Raw genomic sequence first — 19,859 nt, 5'->3', positions numbered from 1 at the left:
CTCCCGCTGCAGCCCAGCACAGGTAGGGAGGGAGGAAGTGAGGGGGGGCGGCGCCAGACCCGGGCCCCTTTGGAAGCCCGGGCGCGGGTAAACTGTACCCGCTCCCCCCCCTCTCGGCGCCCCTGCATACACTATGGTCCCTGAAATGGGTTAAATCAGATAGCTAGCTGCTGGCAGATCTGTATAATGCAGCAAAGCCCTGTCTCCGCCTAACTATGCTTCACTCCCGCCTCCCTCCATACTGTTTGTACCGCAGCCAGTGTGTCACAACAGACACATTGGGCCTGCGGCTGTGCTGTAGTGCAGCAGAGCTGATTTAGGAGGCTGACACAGCTGCCGTCCACGGTCTGCGACACCTCTGAAAAGTGATGATTATTGATCATTACCACCCTTCACTGATCTTTGTGTGGGTGTGTATATATATATATATATATATATATATATTATAACAGCCGGGATATCATATCCAACACATACATAGTGTTGGGTATGATATCCTGGCTGTCGGCATGCCGCTGGTCAGAATACCGACAGCAGCACCCCGACAGCCAGAATCCCAATACCCATAAAAGCTAACAGTGAGTAGTTTTCTATCCCTTACCCTAACCCACCCTCCCCGGTGCCTAAACCTAACCTCCCCCTCCCCGCACCCTAATCCTAACCCTCCCCGGGGCCTAACCCTAACCCTCCCCCTAGTGCCTAACCCTCCCACTGCACACCAATACTTACCTTTGGGATGCCGACGGTCGGGATACTGGTGCTGGGATCCCCACCTTTTGGGTTTTCGGCGCCAGTATTAAGACCGTCGGCATCCCGCACGCCGGGATGCCGACTACATCCCCATATATAGATATAGATATATATATAGATATATAGACACACACACATACATGGATAGATAGATAAAAACAGGAAGCATTCAAGTTGTTTTCAAATAAATTTAAAATGGTCCTTTATTAGGTTTCCAACATTTTGAGTCACCCTGTTATTACGGACAAGCAATGCATACATATACACACACATACATACATACATACACACATATGCAGTGTGTGTGTATATATATATATATATATATATATATATATATATATATATATATATATATGCAAATACACACACATATATACTGTGTATATATATATATATATATATATATATACACAAACTAATACATACAGTACACATACACACACGTATACAGTATATTTTATATATATATATATATATATATATACACACACACATACATACATACACAACTACACACATACATAGGTGCCAGACTTTACACACCATCCTGTGGGAAGGTAATTTGGTTGTGCATGCATGCTGGTTTTTTCTTATGGCTGGTGGTGGCAGCAGCTCAGCCTCTGCGCTCCACCTGCAGGGCTGACTTTTCTCATCATGTCTGTGCCCAGAACTCAGTTGCTGAGGGAGGCAGATAGGGGCACTGGGGGATGACCCTGGGACCAGAGCTTCTAGGGAACACACAGGGACGCTTTAGCACTACATGGGGGCGGGGCTTCATCGGCATGGGGGCGGGGCTTCGGACTGCATGCAGAGACTGCATGCATGGCCATGGGACGGAGCTTCAGAGTTCAGACGGTCTGGGGTGGAGCTTCGGAAGGACGATGTGGGGAGGGGGGACGGTGAATGATCGGTGCTCCGGATCCTTCAAGTGCAGCGCAGACAGTCTTGACAGGTAATTTTTTTTTTTTCCTATCAACACTGTCTGCACTGCAGGGAATGCTGTGGGCCTATTTTCAAGGTGGGCCTGGAGCTGTAGCTCCACCCGCCCCATTATTAATCCGGCCCTGCTCCCTGAGCAATGAGTTTGGGAAACACTGCACTACACTATCACACTCACACCTCAATATTTATCGGGGCAATGACTAAGGGGCATATTTACCACAATCCGCATCTCAGAATGTGATAAATTTGCCCAAATTGGCAATGCAATATCTGAATACATCGCAAGGATATTAAAATATTGCTTGCAGGGACAGATCTCGCAAGAAGACTTTGGACCTCATTCAGAGTCGGTCGTTGCGGCTGCACGGTTGTAAGGTAAAAGGGGCCGGATATGCAAATGAAGCGCTCGCAAGTTGCGTCGTTAAGATGGGATCGTTAGCTGGACGAGCGAGGGGAGGATGCGGCCGTAAGACTAAAAATACGCCCCCTTGTTTTCGCATTACACGTCATCTTCGGGCATATAAGGATTAATCAAGACTATCAGGAACCATCGGAGCTGCTCGTAGAGCTTAAGGTTGACCATACCCTCTCTTAAGCTCTACGATCTAGTCAGAGTAAAAACCTCCCATGTCACATGTGCCATGACACTACTTTGTTAATTATGCACTCCCATAAAACGTATGCACTCCCATAATCCGTATGCACTCCCATAAAACGCTGTTTACATAGTCAGGCACGCCTGCGTTCGGATCTCCTCTCCCCCGTTCACAAGCACCTTCCCCTATTACCACCCACAAACGCCTCATCCTGTCACTCAAACTAACGACCTGGCTGTGTTCAAGGAGAGAGCAATTTGTGATCGTAATAGCTAGTTTGCGCACACGCATTGCCAATTTTACGCATGCACAGTTTAGCGAACATCGGTGGCGTACGACCGAGCGGCCGCAAAGACCGACTCTGAATGAGGTCCTTTGTCCCTGTGAATGCCCTCCAAGCACTTCTCAGGGTATTTTTCGCAAAAGAATTCCCTTAGAATGGGCCAAACCCCCAAATTCTCTCCCCCCCCCCCACGCTCTATCCCCTCTCCTGGTTATTCCCACTCCTTGCTCCCATTAGAAAATAAATCAAATAAAACTTATCCTGCAGCAGGATCAGCGTCTCCTTGTGTGAGCCGGTAAGCTGATCTGTGCAGTAGCTGACTGAGATGCTGTGAAAGTCCCGAACGTCATCTCAGCTGAGGTTGCACAGATCAGCTGACAGGGTCACACAGAAGGAGACACCGATCATCAAATTCCGGGTGCAGGTAAGTTTTATTTGATTTATTTACTATTTTAAATACTTATTTTCACTGTGATCAGACTGTGGTCTCTCAGACACACATGGCTGATCACAGAAGCCTACTCCGAGCTCTGCTTTTCCTGTCAGCAGGCAGTGAAGGCTGCATTATAATCGCAGGGCTCGCTCCTGGTATTTTTTTTACAATTTCTTTTAGTAAATCTTAAACAGATCGCATTTCCCATTACAAGTATGGGAAGTGCGATCTGCTTACTAAAAGAATGCAAATTTAAGGGCTCCGAGCAGTTAGTTATGAAAACTACTCCAACACTTGTAACACCATATAAATAAAGGATAATAATAATAATAATAATTATAATAATTGCCCATTAATACATTTAAGTGATACTAAAATAATGCCAAAAGGTTGTGAAAACAGCCGTTTTCACATTATTTTATTAAAAAAAAAAAGATTAATAGATAGGCCCCTAAGCCACTTGTACGGGCATATTGTATAGCCACCTGGGTATACACTATTATCTGTATAACATATAGCAAAACCCTTTAAATGCAAAATGAAAACTGTTTTTAAATGTAATTTTATGACTGTACAGCAGAGCAGATATTATTGTCCCTTTGAAGCCGGCACAGAGTGTAAAAGTGCTGGAACCCATGGATATTATACATTATCTCTGAGAAATAGAGCACAATGAAAAAGGCTATTTCATGCTCGTGAGATTTATTGGTACATTTTTACACTGAAATTAGAGAAGTCATCACAGTCAACACAGACAATAGTCTTTCAGCATCACAGTGTGAACTGCATTCAGTTCCACCCATCGCAAATGCCCCCCGCCTGGCCCGCAGCTGCATTATTTAGCCGAGTGTCAGGAAGCTAGAGATGTGTCAGCCGGGTTATTAGAGCAACGACGGTATATGCATTTTATATAAGATGCAAACAGTAAGGCATAAGTCTAGGTAAGTGCGATTTCCATCGTTTATTTTATGGCAGCTTTGTAACAGCAGGAGAGTGCACCCTATGTAAGCACGTCTATCTATCTATCTATCTATCTATCTATCTATCTATCTATCTATCTATCTATCTATCTATCTATCTATCTATCCATCCAGTGGCAGAAGTCCCGGAGACAATGGAGTCATTTGCCGCCGGGCGCCAGCTCTGAAGGGGGCACCTGGCTCCCTTGTCCCCGGGAGCTGCATGGAGAAGCAGCACCGCTGATCGGCGCTCCACCTCCATTGGCGTAACTACGGAGGGTGCAGGGGGTGCGTTTGCACCCCCTGCACTTTCCATTTGCAGGAGGATTTGCCTGAGTGTGTTACCAGCGGGCGCCCGGCTTCTATTCAAACCCCCGGCGGCAGCCGGTGGATGGAGCTCCCTCCGTCTTCCTGGTCCCGCAGTGCACTATGGGAGTGATGTCATGACGTCACTCCCATAGTGCCGAGGAGCAGGCGCCGGGGATGGACGGCAGCAGCACTGGAGCGGGATAAAGGTAAGTGTTTGTTTTTTTTGTGTGTGTGTGTGCGCGCGGGGGGTGCTCACTACTGGGGGGGCAACTACTGGGGCTCACTACTGGGGGGGCAACTACAGGGGGCTCACTACAGGGGGCTCACTACTGGGGGCTCACTACTGGGGGGGCAACTACTGGGGGCTCACTACTGGGGGGGCAACTACAGGGGGCAACTACTGGGGGCAACTACAGGGGGCTCACTACTGGGGGCAACTACAGGGGGCTCACTACAGGGGGCTCACTACAGGGGGCTCACTACTGGGGGCTTACTACTGGGGGCAACTACAGGGGGCTCGCTACTGGGGGCAACTACCGGGGGCAACTACCGGGGGCTCACTACTGGAGGTACTGCATAGGGGGACCATTACTGGGGGGCACTACATAGGCGGGCACTGCATAGGGGGACCACTACTGGGGGGGGCACCAACATTTATCTTGCCTCCGGGCACCTGGGATGAAGTTACGCCACTCTTATCTATCTATCTATCTATCTATCTATCTAACGTATGACTACAATGTTATTGTGTAACCCTGACTTTCCACTGCAGCTCTGTTAACTATTACTAACTGCTCCCCCAGCAGGATAACAGGGAAGCGGTTCGCCCTGTGCCTGCCCCGCTCCCTGAGCGCGACATCATGAAGTCGCATAGAGGCGTTGTGGCCGCCAGCACCTTCCCGGAGTGTCCTAAGGACGCTCTGAGCATCTATACAGAACTGCAGAGTGCGTGCCTGGAGAGTCCAAAGGACTTTGGGCGGCACTGCAGCAGCGATCCTGGCTGCAGGGTGCCGCTCCGGAGCACCCTGCTAGCCAGAAGCAAGGTCGTTGGGGGGCGCACACCCCAACTTACGACCCTGCTTCCACCTGTGCCATTGCTGACAGCTGATGCTCTTCTTACATCTTTTAAGACAATGTCTTGATGGCATCTGATCCAGGTCTGAGAGCTGCTGTGACATCACTGGCCCCGCCCCTGTTTATTAAAAGACCAATCCACAGAAAGCATTTCTGTAAAGCAAGTCTTCCAAGCTGTCAGTCACTGTCTGCTCATTAGATAGAGAAGCTCCTCCTCTCTAATAAAATGGCACCTTCTGCATGGGGGAGTGATAAGGAGTAAAGTAATACATATTTAGTTAAATATAAAGACTCCAGTTACTTCATCTATATTATTTAGCTCAGTACATACATGCTACCCTACCGGAAGTCGCGGGAGGCTCGGGTAACCCCCCCCCCTGCACCCCCGGAAGGGTAGGCACTTCTCCCGCATTCTGCCCACTTCCTAGTGAAGCGGGCAGAATAAGGAGAATTTTCTTGTGGACCAGCAGGTCCGCGAGTAGGGGGCGTGACCTAATGACACGATTCTCATAGAATCCTTGGACCCGACCCCTTATTTAAATATGCACCGTTTGCAGCAAATTGGAGCAATGGGGCCGGGCTTAATGATGTGATGCACCCCGCCCCCAACACCTCCTTCTCCTTCCTGGGCTTCTCTTGGGGAGAAGACAAATGTCGTATATGGAAAAGATTTCTGGACTGCACAACCTGACTATATATGTAATGGGAGGTGCTACCTGATGAGACTAATTGCAGGCACAGAAACAGACAAATCTCAGGTGCACAACTCCAAATTATTAATGATATATATAAATGCAATAACATTTTGCAATTAATAGAGGTTTTTAGCATAATCATGGCCAATGTTATGGGCTTAAATACAAGAAAGGAAAAAAGCGCTCTATGGTAAGGAGATATGTAGACGTAAGGATGTGCAAAGGATTTGGGGTCTGGGTATTGTAAATGGCTAATGGCTATAGTGAATGGAGAATTTGAGTATTATAGTGAATATATGTAAATATATACATACACACACATGTGTATACACATATATATGTACATATGACTATGACTCTATATCAAAACAAATGTATGATGTCAGGTGGGCAATAACTTGAGGCTGGTAGTTGATGAATAATTCGGAATTTTTGTCCAATGGTTATTGTGAATGATGTTTTAATAATTAAAGCAATCAGTCTCTCTGCTTCTGACAGGTGGGCAACAACTGTGGGCTGGATGTTGTAAAATGGAAGGTGATACGATGTAATATAGTCCTTATAGAATGCCAGAGAATAGGATCGACTGTCCTTATGTAAATGGTATGTACAACACTGTCAATCTGTCTGGCTATGCAGGTAGACAAAAACTGTAGGCTGGGTGTTGGAATACGAACTCTGTTTTATGGTGAAAACTGTATGCTGTGGATACCACCTCCTCTGTAGTCAACGCCACCTCAAAGATAGGAAACGCAGTATCAGGATGTCTTATGACACTATATTGCAGTTTTTAGGTAAGTTTAGAGTAGACCTACTTACCCTGGGTGGATGTCTGCTGGTCTGACTCCTCCTTGCGTCCAGGTGGGCTAGGTGTATGTAATCGAGGGATCCATTTTGGTAGCATACAGATAAGTCAGTGTTTAACTAAAACTGATTTATTGAAATATAGTTGAACAAATTAACCATATACTGTATGGTATTACAATCTTAAAAAGTCAATAAATGTCAGATAATTTCCCAACGCGTTTCATCCCTAATTTGGGACTTCTTCAAGGGCAAAAGGTCTTTGGTGTAACCCTACCTTCTATTTATAGAGCAATAATTAAGTAAAAAGCGCCAGAATGCGGTGGTGAGCCGCACTTCCGGGTTCTGTGATCTGCGCATGCGCACATCGCGCATGTCCGCACAATAGAGCTACTGCTTTAGTAGTAAGATTGTGTCTCCTGGTCTGTAGATAGGCGGAGTCTTCCCATAACATAACCTGGCCCTGTGGTTACACTATTGCAGATTGTCTGCATTTATGACGGCGGCCATCTTTGGTGTGTTCTAAACAAATGGAGCCTGATCATATCTATCAGTTGCTGTGTCACTGACCGCGATGATTGGTAAACAAGGAGCGGGGGCGTAGGGGAAGGAGGGGGGGGGAAGAGAAGGGAGGATGCCTATATGTATAATTAATACATTAATGGTAAACATAGCAAAAATTGGATCCAAATCTGATTAATAAATAAATAAATAAATGGGATATTGAATAAATGAATGCTTTACCAGAACCCTACTTTGAACAGGGAAAATAGGGTGTCCGTAAATAATTCTATCAATTAATTACACACCGATAATTATGGGTTAAATATAATAAAAAAATATAGTGATGAATTCAATTCTGTATGTGCTCGTAGCTATCATAAGATTTTATAGTCAGTTTAATGATCAATGCACATATTACATCTAAATAGGTGTACTTGGGGATATGATAGCATGACTGGGGTTGAATAGGTAGAGATAGATGAGACTAGAAGCCGTCACACAGTTGATATAAATAGCTTAATAAAATCATAGTAATATGGTAATATTGATGATGTATGGGTGTGTGTATCAATTAAGTTGATGATTTGATTAATCATCACTAGAAACCACAGGTTCAGTGACACTACACAGGACATCAATACAAAATGTACATTTATGTATGTGTCTTGATCAAGAGATGTATATATGCTGGTGGAACACACATCTGGTTTTATCGGTTTAAGGGTCTATATTTAAACCTTCAGGATGTAATGTTTGCAGATCATAAATCCACCTACTTTCTAATTTGTCTATTTGTGTTATTTTATTCCCTCCCCTCCAGTTGTAGTTCATCCTGTCGATCCCCCAAAATTTGAGACCTTTGGGGTCGCAATTGTGATTGTTCTTAAAATGTACAGAGACACTGTGATTATCAAAACCCCTTAAAATATTTCTCACATGTTCATAAATACGGACTTTCAAAGTTCTTGTAGTGCGTCCTATGTATTGTAGTCCGCATGGACATTCCAAAAGATATATTAAGTTGTTGCTGTCACATGATAAGGTTCCTCTGATTTTAAATTCCTTATTATTCTGGTGGGATGTTAGCTTGCAAGTGGGTTTTGTGCTCTTGTAACCCAATCTGGTGCAATTGCCACATCTCCCACATTGGTAAAAACCCTCTTTGATGTTAACCCCTGCTAGGGTGACCTGTCTACCTCCTTTTTCTACCTTAAGATGATTTCGGACTAGTTTGCTCTTAATATCAGGGGCTTTACGAAAGACTACATCTGGTTTAGCTCGTAGGAAGGTTTTAAGGCTGCTGTCCATGCCCAAAATGTGCCAGTGTCTATTAAGTATCTGCTTGACTTTTTGTGATGCCCCGGTATATTGTGTCACAAAATAGACTTTCTCTTGCTCGTTTTTGTTTGACAGAACCTTTTTGGAAGGATCGATCAGTTCTTCTCTTGGTGTAGCTTCCAATTGTTTAAAAGCTCCTTCTACTACCTCCATGTTGTATTTTTTCTCCATGAATTTTTGTTTCAGCTCTAAACCCTGTTCTCTATAGTGTATAGTGTTATGGGCTTACCCACCATATCCAGGTAACCTCTTCCGGGTAGGTCCCTAACATACTAAGGTTCAAATCCAGAGCGCAGGACCCCCCAAAACCGGCTAGGCTAAGCCGCCCCAGGGCACCACCATAGTAAGAAAAGTGCAGTGAAAAGAGATAGTTAGGAGGAGCAGCTGCATATAAAGAATGAAAATAAAAAAGTGAGGTACATATATATTAGACACACAGTGAAGGGTTAAAATGTGTTATAAAGGAAAATGTGTTATAATAATGCAGTGCCCTGAGACAGACCAACCAACGCAATCCAGGGGGACCCACGCCCCAAAAATGAACCAAAATTGCACTACAGTATATAACTTGTAGGACTTACCTAGAATTGTGCCTAATACAGTGTGCATATACATTACCATACTCCATGCTTTTAAACCAATAAGACAAATGTCGGCAAGTATTGCTCAGTAATACAAAGCCTTTGATATATATTAATGTACAGTAGCATCTTTACTTGTTCTATAATTATATGTTATTGTCTTGGTCACATACAAGTATATCCTTGTCTCTCCTACTCTTAGAAAACCCACCCTTGACCTTGATGTTCTCTCTAATTACCGCCCCAGCTCTCTCTTCCTCTTTGCCTCCAAGCTCTTTGAGTGGATGGTCTTCAACCACCTTGCCATCTTTCTACCTGTTGGCGACCACCGAGGCTGTGATCTTGGTTCCCTTCTGTTCTACCTTTTTACTTCTTCCCTGGGTGAGCTCATCAGCACTTCTGGCCTCCGATATCATCTATAGGCTGCCGGTAGTCAGATGTTCCTCCCCTCCCCTGACCTCTACCACTCTCATCACTTTTGCTCCAGCTGTCTCACTGCTAATTCCTCCAGGATGTCTCAGCACTTTCTTAATCTTAACATGTTAAAGACTGAGCTCAGCGCTATTTGGAATATATTTTGGGAGCAGTATATCAAGAGTCAATCGGCGGGACATGGGCACCAATAAGAGACTCTCAATAAAAAAATCTCGGAACGAGCTGCATACTGAAATAGCGCTTAAGCTTTTAATAGCAATGTGCATGGGGTAGAGGTACAGCCCATTGGGAAGAATCCTTCTCTAGCCAAACTTCCCCCATAGGGTAATGCAGGCTAATGCATATGGCGTTGGCTAATAAGGTTAAGCTTATAAGATAACCTCTTAATGCCGTCCTCATAGGAAACTTTGGGTATGAATGCTGTGAGCACCGTTGTTTTCCTACCTACATCTCCTATTTTACAGTTTTGGTAATTAGGGATTTTACTGTATTCTCCCTTAAATATGCAGCAACAGCATGCTTTCAGGGCAGAATTACTTTGATAAATAGGCCCCTTAGACTAATTTGTATGTCTGATAGACACATTACAGTATACTAGGAAGGCACAGCTTATTTTCTTAATTCCTAGGTGTATTGTCGAAGCCGAATAATTAGCTGAGACAGGATCGGTTTGAAATTAAATCTGCACGACGCCATTTTGCGAATGGCAAATGAGACGCCATTTTGCGACTGGCTGCCCAGCGCCATTTTAGTGAATCTCGCCTAGTATAAGTACATACGGCAATGCTATTATTTAGCGTTGTGCGATTCCCACGCAATAGAAAGAAGTTAAAAGTCCTCATCATATAAATACAGTCACTAAAACATATAAACTTATTATCCCTGCAAAACACGTACCATGGTGTACTCCACAAACACGTAGTCGCACAACGCTAACTAGCGTCTTTTCCCAAAACCCCAATACTTGCACACTGCACACTTACATAAAAGGTTCCCTAGCATTAAAGTGTAATATTCAAGGTTTTATTCAGTTATATTAATGTTGTGAAATAAAGGTTATTTGATAACTAAGGTTTGGTACATGGTAAGCAGACCGTGTTTGGTGTTGTACTGATCCACTGTGTCTCTACAGATTTCCGGTATCATCGGTGAGAAGATCGCAACATGTGTCTGCAGATTATGGACTATAGAGAGTTAAACATTAAAATGTACTCTGTAATGTTACCAGCTTAGATTTATTATGCAGCGGGAAAAAGGACACAAAGGGCTGTTGGAGGCTGGTTTGTGTCCATACGAACTGACCTATGAACTATCCTGTAACAGAAGGACCTTTAAGAAGAACCAATGGAATCATGTCAAATTGTTCTATTGTATTGCCTATCCCTGTAAGAGTATATATCTGTAAACTTTTTATACCAGTCTTCTTGCTATGCTGTCGACGAGGGTTTCTATATTGATGCCGGAATCTGGGTCCTGTTACGGTTCTCGCACAGTTGTGTAAGACCTCTAGAGCCAGGGAGAGGATCTTCCACCAATAACAGCCACCCGCTGTTCCCTTAGTGAGTTATTTACACACCGGTACTTAGGTGGCCGTCTGGATTTATGCCTCCAGCAGTAGAGGCTTACACAACCCACGAGAGACCGTAGGACTGCTGACTAGGACAAGACAGGATGGTGATGTGGCAATCCTTCCACAACTGGCTAAATGGAGTGAGGCTGCAGGTAATGGTATTTAAACAGGCGGAATGGACAGGATACACCAGCAGCGACAGATAATGGGTCTCAGGAATGTCCAGGGACAGTGATGCAGCTGGGTAGTCAGGCAATGAGTGGCACGACAAAACGAATTGCTGCAGGGCAGGAGCGACCTGGACTGGACTAGACAAGACTAGAATAGACTATGACAAGACTGACAGAAAACAGATAAGAACTGGACGGACACAACAAAAATAGACAAGGTACTAGATGGCCTTGCGGGCCGTGGTGCAGCTATGACAGCCGAGATGAGATGCAGGCTATGATGCGGCCTTGCGGGCCGTGATGCGGCTATGACAGCCAAGACGAGATGCGGCTGTGTCAGCCAAGAAGAGATGCAGGCTATGATGCAGCCTTGCGAGCCGTGATGCGGCTATAACAACCGAGACGAGATGCAGACTATGATGCAGCCTTGCGGGCCGTGACGTGGCTATGACAGCCGAGATGAGATGCAGGCTATGATGCGGCCTTGCGGGCCGTGATGCGGCTATGACAGCCGAGACGAGATGCGGCTGTGTCAGCCAAGAAGAGATGCAGGCTATGATGCGGCCTTGCGGGCCATGATGCGGCTATGACAGCCGAGACGAGATGCACGCTAAGGTGTGTCTGGAGCAATATGACAGACAGGTGAACTCAGGCACGACAGGAACACAGGCAGGAAGCAGACTGACACGGCTTGGCTGGACTCTGGAATCAACGTGCCACAGGCAGCAGCAGGATATATTCCACAGGTAAATATTAAACAGACAAATAGGTGCAGGACACTAGGACTGTGGAACTTGGAGAGACCGGCAAAAGTTCAGACTTCAGAGAGACATGCATACACTGATTGTCAGACAGTTTAACCGGCAGTGAAGTGAAGGGCTAGCTGAAACTTAAAGGAAGCAGGGTCCAATCAGAACCAATTCCTGGAGAGAGCACTTCCTAATCAAAGGTATGTGTGCACCTGAGCTCTGCAGAGAGAGCTAGTTAATTAGTGAACACATGAAACAACACACAGACAGACATGAATGACAGGCCATGAATGGACACAGACAAGACAGGATTTCCAGCTACTTGCAAAAAGCCAGAAAAAGGACAGGACATGATGCACAGACCCTCCAACATGACCCCTTCCATTAGGTACAAAATGCTCTGCTCCTGGACTTCCCACCTAATAGATGATTGCAGTCACCTGTGTGAAACACCTGTCTCATCAATTAACTAGTTCAACACAGGTGACTGCAATCATCCAATAGGTGGGAAGTCCAGGAGCAGAGCCTTTTGTACCGGGTGGAAGGGGTCATGTTGGAGGGTAGGGATGCAGTATCCCAGAAACACTAAAGGCCCCCATACATCAGAGATTGATTACAACAATCGTGCAATTTGCAATCGATTGTGTATAAAAATCTTTCCCTTTTTCAATCGATTGTGGCAAATCTGCAATCGATTGAAAAAGGGAAAGACTTTTATACACAATCGATTGCAAATTGCACGATTGCTGCAATCAATCTCTGATGTATGGGGGCCTTTAGACTGGGAACTACCACCAAGATGATTTGCTAACCGCAAATCCTAACAGGTCCAGAGCGCGTGCGTATGTAACAACTGTACCTTGGGTCTGTATGATTTATTTGCGCTAATTGTATTTAGATCACAGCGTGTAACCATCTGTTTTTATATTGAATAATAACTTTTTGTGCTTTGGAACCACACTAAAAGTCTGAAAGCATTATTTATTGAGCGACTCATAACGCTAAATAGCGACAATTTTAGAAGGTATAGAGAGGCAGGAATCGATAGTTAGAAGGTACAGACAGGCAGGAATCGATAGTATTTTGGCAAGAGCAACAAAAGTTTGCTTCAATTTTCATGAAATAACTACATTATGGGCTGATAAAGTAACTGACTTACTGTACGTCAGCTTGTGCAGTGTAAAATATGCTAATCAGTACTGTGCACATTTACATAAAATATTCTCATATGCAGATCGGTACGTACAGTATCTGAGACCTGGAACTCCTTTATAACTAGTGAGATGGGACGGGGCAGGAAAAGGGGCAGGCTAATACAGCAAGGGTGTGTTCTCATAAATGTGTCGGATCTGACCTGGATTATAGTATATGCTCCTGTCAGGGGCCACACTGTGGGGAGAGAGCTAAAGTGAAGAAATTGCCCATAGCAACTAATCAGTTTCTAACTGACATGTCATAGACTGTGCTAGATAAACTTTTCCACTGTATCTCTCTCCAAAGTTTGATGCTTCTCCCCTCTGTATTGTATGTGGCCTGTAGAGGACTGGTGCCAAGATCAGGACTGCAGCTGATGATAATGATGAACAGCACAGTCCTCTGCTACTGTGAAAAAAATACCCCACCCCCACCAAATGTGCTCCCAGCACCAGTGCCCTGTTTTAGTGTAGTCTGTCTGATCCTCGTGCTGGTAATGGTGGTTTTGGGGAGACCCCATGCTGTCCATCCATGCAAAATTGTCCCAACCAGCACAGGCAATGAGAGCTGATGCTGGGAACACATTTGTGGGGCGGGAAGTTTTTATTTATTTATTATTTACACCAGTTTGAGTCCTAGGCTTCCAGTTACAGATTCAATGGGGAATAATTGCATTTTTGTCCCCGATTATATACAAGCAGTGGGTAGAGGTGGGGTTGTTCCTGGTATTACACACTATGCTACCAAATGAGCGGACAGGGGAATGAGAATTAATTATAGGGGAGGGAGAATTAATTACAGAGGCGAGAGGGAGAATGAGCTCAGAGGATGAAGAATGAATGGCAGGGAAGGAATTGTGTGTTACAGGGGATGAGAGAAAGAATGAAAGAGAGAGAACTAATTACTGAGAGTAGAGAGAGAATGAATTATAGAGAATGAAGATTGAATTACAGGGAAGGAAGTATGCATTACAGGGGATGAGAGAGAGAGAGAAAGGGAGAGAGAATGTGAATTGCTGAGAGTAGAGAGAGAATGAATTTCAGGGGATGAAGAATGAATTACAGGGAAGGTAGTATGAGTTACATGTATCGAGAGTGAGAATGAATTACCCAGGGCGGATGGAGCGTGAATTACGAGAGAGAGAGAGAGAGAGAGAGAGAGAGTTAGAGAGTGTGTGTCTGTGTCTTTTCGGGGGATGAAAAATGAGTTACAGGGAAGGAAGTATGAGTTACATGTATTGAGAGTGAGAATGAATTACAGGGAAGAAGGTCTGCATTACAGGGGATGAGAGAAAGAATGAATTACTAAGGGTGGAGGGAGAATGAATTACAGGGGATAAAGAGTTACAAGGGATGTAGAATGAATTACAAGGGGTGGAGAATGAATTATAGAGAAGGAAGTATGCGTTACAGGGACTGAGAGAGATAATTAATTACTGAGAGTGAATGGAGAATGAATTACAGAGAATAAATAACAGGGAAGGAACAGTATGAGTTACAGGGAGTGAAAGAGAGAATGAATTACAGGGGATAAAGAATGAATTACAAGGGGTGGAGAATGAATTATAGAGAAGGAAGTATGCATTATAGGGGATGAAATAATTAATTACTGAAAGTGTAGGGAGAATTAATTACAGGGGATGAAGAATGAATTACAAGGATGGAGAATGAATTATAGAGATGGAAGTATGCGTTAGAGGGACTATTAATTACTGAGAGTGAAGGGAGAATGAATTACAGGGAACAAAGAATTAATTACAGGGAAGGAACAGTATGAGTTGCAGGGGATGAAGGAATTACTGAGGATGGAGGAAGAATTAATTTCAGGGGATGAAGAATGAATTAAAGAGAGTAAAGAATGAATTACAGGGGATGAAGAATTAATTAAAGAGAGTAAAGAATGAATTATAGGGAAGGGAGTATGAGTTACAGGGAGTGAGGGAATGAATTAGTGAGGGTGGAGAATGAATCACAGCGGATGAGGGAGAAAGATTTTCATTGGAGCAAAAATTAATTACGGTGGAGGGGAACGAGAGTGAGTGATGGGGGAGGAGCGGGAAAATTAATTCACGGCCAAAAATCCAGCAATTTACAAAATGTATGGAATTGTCTTGCTTATCTATAATCATTACAGTGAACAGGACTTGGGGTTTATGCTGCTCTTATGGCAGAAGGAGAGAGAACATGGAAAGTGCTGTGTGGTGTAAACTAGTCCTAGATGATTAAAATAACTCCAATTACTTTTTCCCCCTGGGATACTGCAAATCTAAAATATCACAGATGTTACAATAGTATAGATATTGTGGGACATTAAATAATACATGGTACATGTCTCCAACAGGGCAGAAAGCAGAAGGAAGTTTAATCAAAATGCTAAAACTCTGGAATAAAGAGGAATTCTATCTGCACACCTGCTTATAGCCCTAATTTTGTTTGAATTATCCCAATTCCCGAACTCAAAAATGAATGTGGCTTCATGAGAATGTGGGAGTGGTTAGACAGATCGGAGAGTACCTTCATGAAAATGTGGGAGTGGTTAGACAGGTCAGGAGTGGTTTCATGAGAATGTGGGATTGGTTAGACAGATCAGGGAGTGGCTTCATGAGAATGTGGGAGTGGTTAGACAGATCAGGGAGTGGCTTCATGAGAATGTGGGAGTGGTTAGACACATCAGCGAGTGGTTTCAACAGATCAGCATGTGGTTTGCTTGATCATTAAACATTCCTAATGTGTCATGATTCAAGTTTTAAAATGCTGTTTAGTATGTACCTGGGAGAACCAAGGGCCTGATGCAGGTATGGACGGTATCGCACAGCCACAAGGAAGAGGCTGTGCAATATTGTCCAGCAAATATATAAATGCTGTAGGCTATAGGAGGCGCCTATTGGAAGCAGATGCCTCCTGACAGAAATACGATCCGGCTGCAGCATCTGTAAACGCTGTATCGGATCACGATGGCGCCAGTGCTGGCCAGTCAGAGTAAGCTTCAGCTTACTCAGGCTGGCAGCTAGCAAGGCCAGGAAATCTGCATCCACCAATGCAGACCCTGGCCTTAGTACTCCTGTAAAATGGGGGGTGACACGCCCCCGTTTCTGAGAACTGAGCCTTGGCATGCCCCCCCCCCAAAAGCCGCAGCATGTTAATCATCCTGCGGCTTGAGGGATCTGCGAGTGAGATCGCAGGACCCCGTTCTGCACATGCGCAGAACAGGTGCTGTGCATGCGCAGACCTCAAACCAAAGAGTTTACGCACTAATCTAAATCGGGCCCAAACTTCATATGACTGGTCCTATACAATTCCTGAAGAAACTCATTTTCAATGAACGTACAGCCGAATAGTCAACACTATCAACAATTTGCTCTCAGAGTTGGAGATGCTCCTCACTTAACATCCTACCTGTTTAACAGCCGCTCAGACTTACGACCAGCACTCCAACCATCTGGTACCCATAGTTCAATGACTAAAATGTTACTCTGAATGTCTTTTTTTTTTAAATAACTTTAATTGTACTGTACAGTATGTAACAGTTAAAGTAAACCAAAGTTACAGCATGAAGGTTGAGTTTCCTTTAGACCTTTTCTTTATTCAGAATAAATAAAAACGATTACCTGTATTAAGTATAAGCGGCTCCTCGTTTAGTGACCTAGTCGTTAGAACGGAACTCGGTCATTATAGATATATATCTTTTGAAAAAGCATAATGAACTGCAAAAGTATAGCTTCAGTACAGTACAAAATGTATTTGAAAATGATCAGTTTTAATTGTAATGCAATATTTTTACTACATTTTCTTTGTAAAATGTATTTTAGTTTAAAAATACATAAGGAAGGAAATGATAATACAAATAGGTTTCCACAGCGGCACTAAAAGTTGGTGTTAATCAGTCTAAAATACAGTTTAAGGTACATAATAAGATAAACAGGAAGTTGAATATAAAAGTCGCGCAACTGCGCCACTCAGTGGAGTTAGTTCATCCCAGACGCCCGGAGGCAAGTTATAATTTGGCGCCCCCTCCCTCGTCACAGCCACTGACACTGTAATGTAGGAATTCGCATGCAGACAGGCTATAGATAGACAAAGGCGGCAGCTGATGTCTGACATGGAGCTCTCCACTAGCGTATGGTGGCTTCTCAGGTGCCGGGAAGGTGTGCCATGTATTGGGCGACCAGGTACATAGTAACAGCTCCGGGTACATAGTAACAGCCCAAAGCGGGGTGAATATTTTGTGGACAGTGGAGGAGGTGCCCCTTCAGAGCTGGAGCCCGGCGGCAGGCGCCTCCCTTGTCTCCCATAGTTCTGCCCCTACCCAAGACAAAAGAAACCCGAAAACCTGCCTTTGTACGTCATACCAACGCGACGGCATTTCCCGCACGCCACCTCTCACAAACTAGTTTAACAAGATCTACGCCCCTATATAATATCATCTCTAATCATCAACTCCCTTCCATGCTATAACTGGCAATAATAAACAGTTACCTTTTTGCATTTACAAAATCAAAAACAAATGCAGATACTGAACAACGCACATTTAAAATTAGCTCTAAAGATTATTCTTAAAAAAAAAAAAAAAAGGAACTAAATAAAGCAGAACGAACGAACGAACACCACTAGTTATATAAACCATCATTCCAGAAATAAAAGTAAAAAATGTCTCTGTGCTACCAGTTCTAAAATTGATCAAACCTGCCCCTTGGTACATTTCCCTTTCACGCCGAAAGATTGTTTTTGTCTTGTTTTTAAAAGATGAAAGGGAGGAAAAAAGGTCATTATCCACACGATTTAGCTAACCGGCTTCCACAAGGAGAGAGAGAGAGAGAATTTCTCAATGGATCTGCAGCCTCAGACCCTGCTCTACATTCACGCGGCTTCGTCTCAGCAGCAGAGCACCTACTGCACAGTAACACACCGAGCACACAAGAGATTTGCAATCCTACCTTGGTTGTAACGATACACAGACAATCCATTTTGCGATGCTCGACTGGATAAAAGACAAATCATAAGCAAATCCAATAGATCTTTGTCGTGGGAGAAGTGGCCAGAACAATACAGGAATCTCCCAGCTGCTGAGGCTGTGTGGTTTCTTCGTTCCCCCTCTTTCCGATGGGCCCCTTCAATACGGAAAGCAAGCCTTCCTCCGCTGTGCTAAAGGCATCTCTGGTTTACACAGGTACCTGGCAATCCACTGGAGATACTGTGAATGAAAACTTCCAGGCGTGGATGCCGCATGACTCAAAACACTTTTCTGTACAAAACGTCCTTTTCAGCCGGATGCAATAAGGAGACGATGACAAAGAGAGATCATCGAGGTTCAGACTTTAAATAGCAACCGTGCTTTCCAGAATACTAAGAGGCTTCATCGTGGCCAAAACAGTGTCGCTGCCAGATTGCTTCTCCCCACCACCAACCCAACTTATCTGTACACTACTACAGGGCACGGATCCTAAAGAGGCGATGCCCGCGGGCTTGCCCCACGCAAGGCGCAGTGTTTGCTCTCCGTAAAGGGAAAGCACAGTTTACTTAGAACATATCTTGTTTAAAGACAGCTTCTGCTAAGTACACACGCCATCTGCTTGAATGCCGTGCCTAAAGCAGCTTCTGCAAACAGAAATGGATATAGAACACATCAGTCATCCCAACTGTATAGCAATGATACAATGCACAGCAAATATATATATGTGTATGTGTGTGTGTGTATATATATATATATATACTGTATATATATGTATATATATAATATACTGTATGTATATATATATATTATATATTAACGCAAGTTGTTAAAGTTTTTTTTTATTGTGTGGACATCTATTTACAAGGGATACAGGGCCTGATTCAGACCCGCTCGCGAGCGCATAGCACTCGCAAGCGGGTCGATGGTGGGGCACTGTGCACGCACGGCGCGCGCATGTGCAAACCCCGGAGCGAGAGAGAAACTCTCTCGCTACGGGACTCACTACAAAAGGGGCGGCTGTCGATGTTGATCGACAGCTCGCCCCATTTTGTAGGCGGGGAGGGGGGGTGGCTACACAAACGGCATTCACGAAGGAACGCCTGCCGTTTGTGGGAGGAACCACTGACATCACCAGTGATGTCAGTGGAGAGCTTCCTGCTCTGTTAGAGCAGGAACCTCCCTGGGGCATTGTGATGGACGAGACCGTACCATCGCGACCATCACCATCTTGTAGGAGAGTTTTAATGAGAACTAGTAAGTGTCGGTCAGCATTCGAATGTCGACATGGTCATTATGTCGACAGTGAAGATGTCTACATACCTCCCAACATACAGTAGGTGGAAAGAGGGACTCTTATGGATGCACGCCATCTATTGCCCAACCTTCCCCCCCACCTCATGGGCACTGCAGCCCGCGGATGGGACAGTGCTGGAAAACCAGTGTAAGGGGTTAGGGTTAGTGATACTCCGCACCGGAAGCATTGCAGGATCCGCCAAAAGTCACTGGCAAACCTGAAAGAC

At 44.4% G+C, this 19,859-nt stretch overlaps 1 protein-coding gene across 1 annotated transcript in view; it reads right to left on the bottom strand.

Annotated features, from left to right (window-relative positions):
• DLG2 (discs large MAGUK scaffold protein 2) overlaps positions 1-18,953 on the bottom strand; it is a 1,239,761-nt gene extending 1,220,808 nt beyond the window's left edge. The window contains exon 1 of the mRNA XM_088479798.1: positions 18,323-18,953. Coding sequence (XP_088335924.1) covers positions 18,323-18,352 — 30 coding nt within the window. The 5' untranslated portion in view covers positions 18,353-18,953. The remainder of the gene's footprint in view (positions 1-18,322) is intronic.
• Positions 18,954-19,859: the final 906 nt, after the last annotated feature.

The sequence above is a fragment of the Taudactylus pleione genome, unplaced genomic scaffold (assembly GCF_031769625.1).
Source record: "Taudactylus pleione unplaced genomic scaffold, aTauple2 ptg000245l, whole genome shotgun sequence".
Taxonomy (NCBI): domain Eukaryota; kingdom Metazoa; phylum Chordata; class Amphibia; order Anura; family Myobatrachidae; genus Taudactylus; species Taudactylus pleione.
Note: the sequence above shows the minus strand (reverse complement) of the source record. Positions and strands in the feature narration are given on the sequence as shown.